Below are 3,177 nucleotides of genomic sequence, written 5' to 3' on the forward strand. Positions count from 1 at the left end.
TGTGTTTTGCATTATTGTGCTGACTAGTTATTGTAATTATATTGTTATACTAGGTATTGGAAATWATAAAATGACTGCCAGTTTACTAGATTTGCCATGTCAACAAGAAACTGAAAGAAATGGCTGTAATTTTATTTTGTCATTATTTTTGGGGGCCAGAAATATTGTTTTATTGTAGTTTTTAATTAAAAACCATCTCTACTGTTATAAATACAAGTAATAATTAAATAAGTGTAAGGTATTGAACTGAACGGGTTTTTACGGCACACCTGCGACTGCTGATGAGGCGTCGTGACGCAATCAACGCGCGACGACAGCTTGAATTGTTTCGTCAAATCGTGGCCAGACGGACCTCAGTTTGATGTTTTATAAACAAGGTGGTGTATAGCGACCTTTACTTTGACTTTTTAAAGTAGATTAAACTAATTCAAACCTGAAATGCTTGCAAATATTGACTTRCAGCTCCTCTGTCTGCAGACGGCTTCTACTTCCCTTTGAAAATGGAGGAAATCGCTGCTTTGTTGTTGCTTCAGCYATTAGCTCCATCAGCTAGCTCCAGGAAAATGGAGAAAAAACTTATTTGGAACTTTGGGAAATTACATCTTAGACTTAACTGATTCATTTATAAGTACAACTACTGTTAAATGCAACGCAATTGCAACTGTTAACTGTAACTCAACTGCAACTGTTAACATGAAACTGTTAAAGTTTAATGCTTGTTTGCAAAAGCTAAAAGCAGCAGAACACATTCTTAATATAAAGCAGCAGAAAGGTGCATTATTGTAAAACAACTGTAGGTACAAACATGCATTTAAAACACGTTTTRTGCGGGGTTTAACGTTTTATTRCATGTAGAAATATGTGTGTTTAGAAAGCTAAATTTTGGCATGTTTTCCCTCAAAACTGCCATTYATAGCACAGTCWGCAGAGTAARAAAWGGTCTTTCTGGTTGAYAGATTGATTTAAGAGACGCAGTTCTGCAAAGTCTTACATTAGTTATAATAATCAACTATTTTAAAAAACGATAATGCTATATTTAACTTATTTCCTTCAAATAAATAGAATTGTGTGTGAGAGAGTGCAATCATTCTTTTGTTTCTTTTTAATAACTGAAATATTATCTGCAATACAAGTATTTTAGTTAAAAATATTCCCTTTAAACCAATGAAAGAGCTATGATCTGCCTTTGTTCATGTGCTTGTCATTTCTTTGTTCAAGGACAATTATTTTTTATATATGTTTAACCATAAGTTAAGTAACTCTTTCACCATTTTTCTTTCCCCACATTTTTCTAATTCAGATAGAAAGGAGACCATGGTGCCATCATAACACTGAAGAGCCCGTGCAGCTTGCTGTGTTCTAGGCTGCGGTCATCCATTACTTCTTTGGTGGGAAAGGCTCTAAAACAACTACTTCTCTACCCAGCAACACTACCTTACAGGAGAATACCTAGATGGATGNATTTTAATTACTTTTCCTGTTTTAGCCCTTTGACATCGCAAGATGAAACGGGCACTATAAATAAAATGTATTTTTACAATTTGTATACAAATTTGACTGATTCGTGTTTTTCCTAGTAAATGTTCAGTTGTTGCATTTTCCTGGATGATGTTACTCTAGTAGAAAAAAAGCTTCCCACAAATATGTATTAGGTAGAACTAAATGAAATTTTGAAGGTTAATAACCCTGACGCTCATTCACCCTTCATTTGAAAATCATTAAACATGAACTGGTTGATATCATTACTAGATAATTCCACACAGAGGACATGAAACTGTTTACTTATAGTTCAGACCATATTTGTGTTTTAAATAAAAGAAAAATGTTTTGTCTTGTTGTGTCAGAGCGCCCCCTGCCTGTTAGGAAGATGCTACTACGACCAGAACAACTGACTGCAGACTTTCAACAAGTCAACGGCACCCTGATCACAACGATCCACTGGAGAATATCCCATCATGCACTGGACTCGACCGCTGTTGAGGGCTTCCAGTTCACTTGGACGCTGCAGTCTGAACTCAGTGCAGCGACAGAAAGACTAGAAGATGCACGTGTGTCTCAGACACAGACAATTGCACCGGTAAGGAAAACTTTCACTGASACAGCAGTSAGGTAAATCCAAGATGACTCATTGTATTTCCTTATTTATGCATTTATTTTTGTGGTTTTAAACTTCCAGTCTGAGCGATCGCTTGCAGTTGTGGGTCTTCAGGCTGATAGTACTTACCGGCTGCAGCTCCAGGTGCTGACGGCAGGTGGCAGGAGCGGGGCAGCGGTCTCAAAAACCATCCATACACCAGCAATCAACAGCACACTTTGATAGGTAATAGCATCAACACAGTTTCTCCAGTTATTTATAAATCCAGTCATTAAATGACCCAATAATAAATTATTATTGTTTTTGTTTTGAGAMTATATTAAAGTTTGTTAATTTATTTTAAGGCCATGACCCCAMAACTACAACCATTTGCTGCAACTTGGGCGTTTTTACCATCATCCACTTTTCTGCATCTGTCCACTGAGCAGCAGGAATTCAAGTACCGAAATTTTGTATAAAAATGTAAAATAAAATAAACTCTTTGTATAAGCTGAATTTCTCTTACTATGTAATACTTCTGCTTCGATTTCTCTTTTACGTTATTCAAACTTCATGGACTTTGTGAGCCTGCACAAACTTTATTCTTTTGTGTGAATGTGTTTCTGCATCTGTTTGGTGTTTGGATGTTTTTATAAACTCTGACCACCTTACATCATTCTAGCCAAATGAACTTGTAAAAAACATTTTCTTGTTTTTGAGAAAAATAAAGCACTGACCTATTGTAAAAATACAATAATAGCAACGAAATAGATTTTTCCTGAGAAACGACCCTCTCCATTGCACTTGATGTGCTATTGTCTCAGTGTAAGTTCATATATTTTTTTACAATGGTTTTTTTTTTTTTTACTCTGACGTGCTTGTTTGCATTCAGCCTGTAATTACAATGTAAGCATTTTCTTCTGTGTAACTTTTCACCATACATTTTTTTCTCTAGTTTATTCTTTTTTGACCCCTCAGATTTATTTATTTGTTGTTGTACGTTTTTGTAATTAAAATCATTAACACACACTGTGTTTTGCATTATTGTGCTGACTAGTTATTGTAATTATATTGTTATACTAGGTATTGGAAATTATAAAATG

The 3,177-nt window shown here is 35.1% G+C and overlaps 1 protein-coding gene across 1 annotated transcript in view; it reads left to right on the forward strand.

Moving 5' to 3' along the window:
- Positions 1-3,108, forward strand: part of anos1b (anosmin 1b) — a gene marked incomplete at its 5' end in the record, with an annotated part of 41,766 nt that extends 38,658 nt beyond the window's left edge. The window contains 3 exon segments of the mRNA XM_014007382.1: positions 1,845-2,077; positions 2,177-2,320; positions 2,440-3,108. Of these exon segments, the coding sequence (XP_013862836.1) occupies positions 1,845-2,077; positions 2,177-2,317 (374 nt within the window).
- Positions 3,109-3,177: the final 69 nt, after the last annotated feature.

This window comes from Austrofundulus limnaeus, unplaced genomic scaffold (assembly GCF_001266775.1).
Source record: "Austrofundulus limnaeus strain Quisiro unplaced genomic scaffold, Austrofundulus_limnaeus-1.0 Scaffold41, whole genome shotgun sequence".
NCBI lineage: Eukaryota > Metazoa > Chordata > Actinopteri > Cyprinodontiformes > Rivulidae > Austrofundulus > Austrofundulus limnaeus.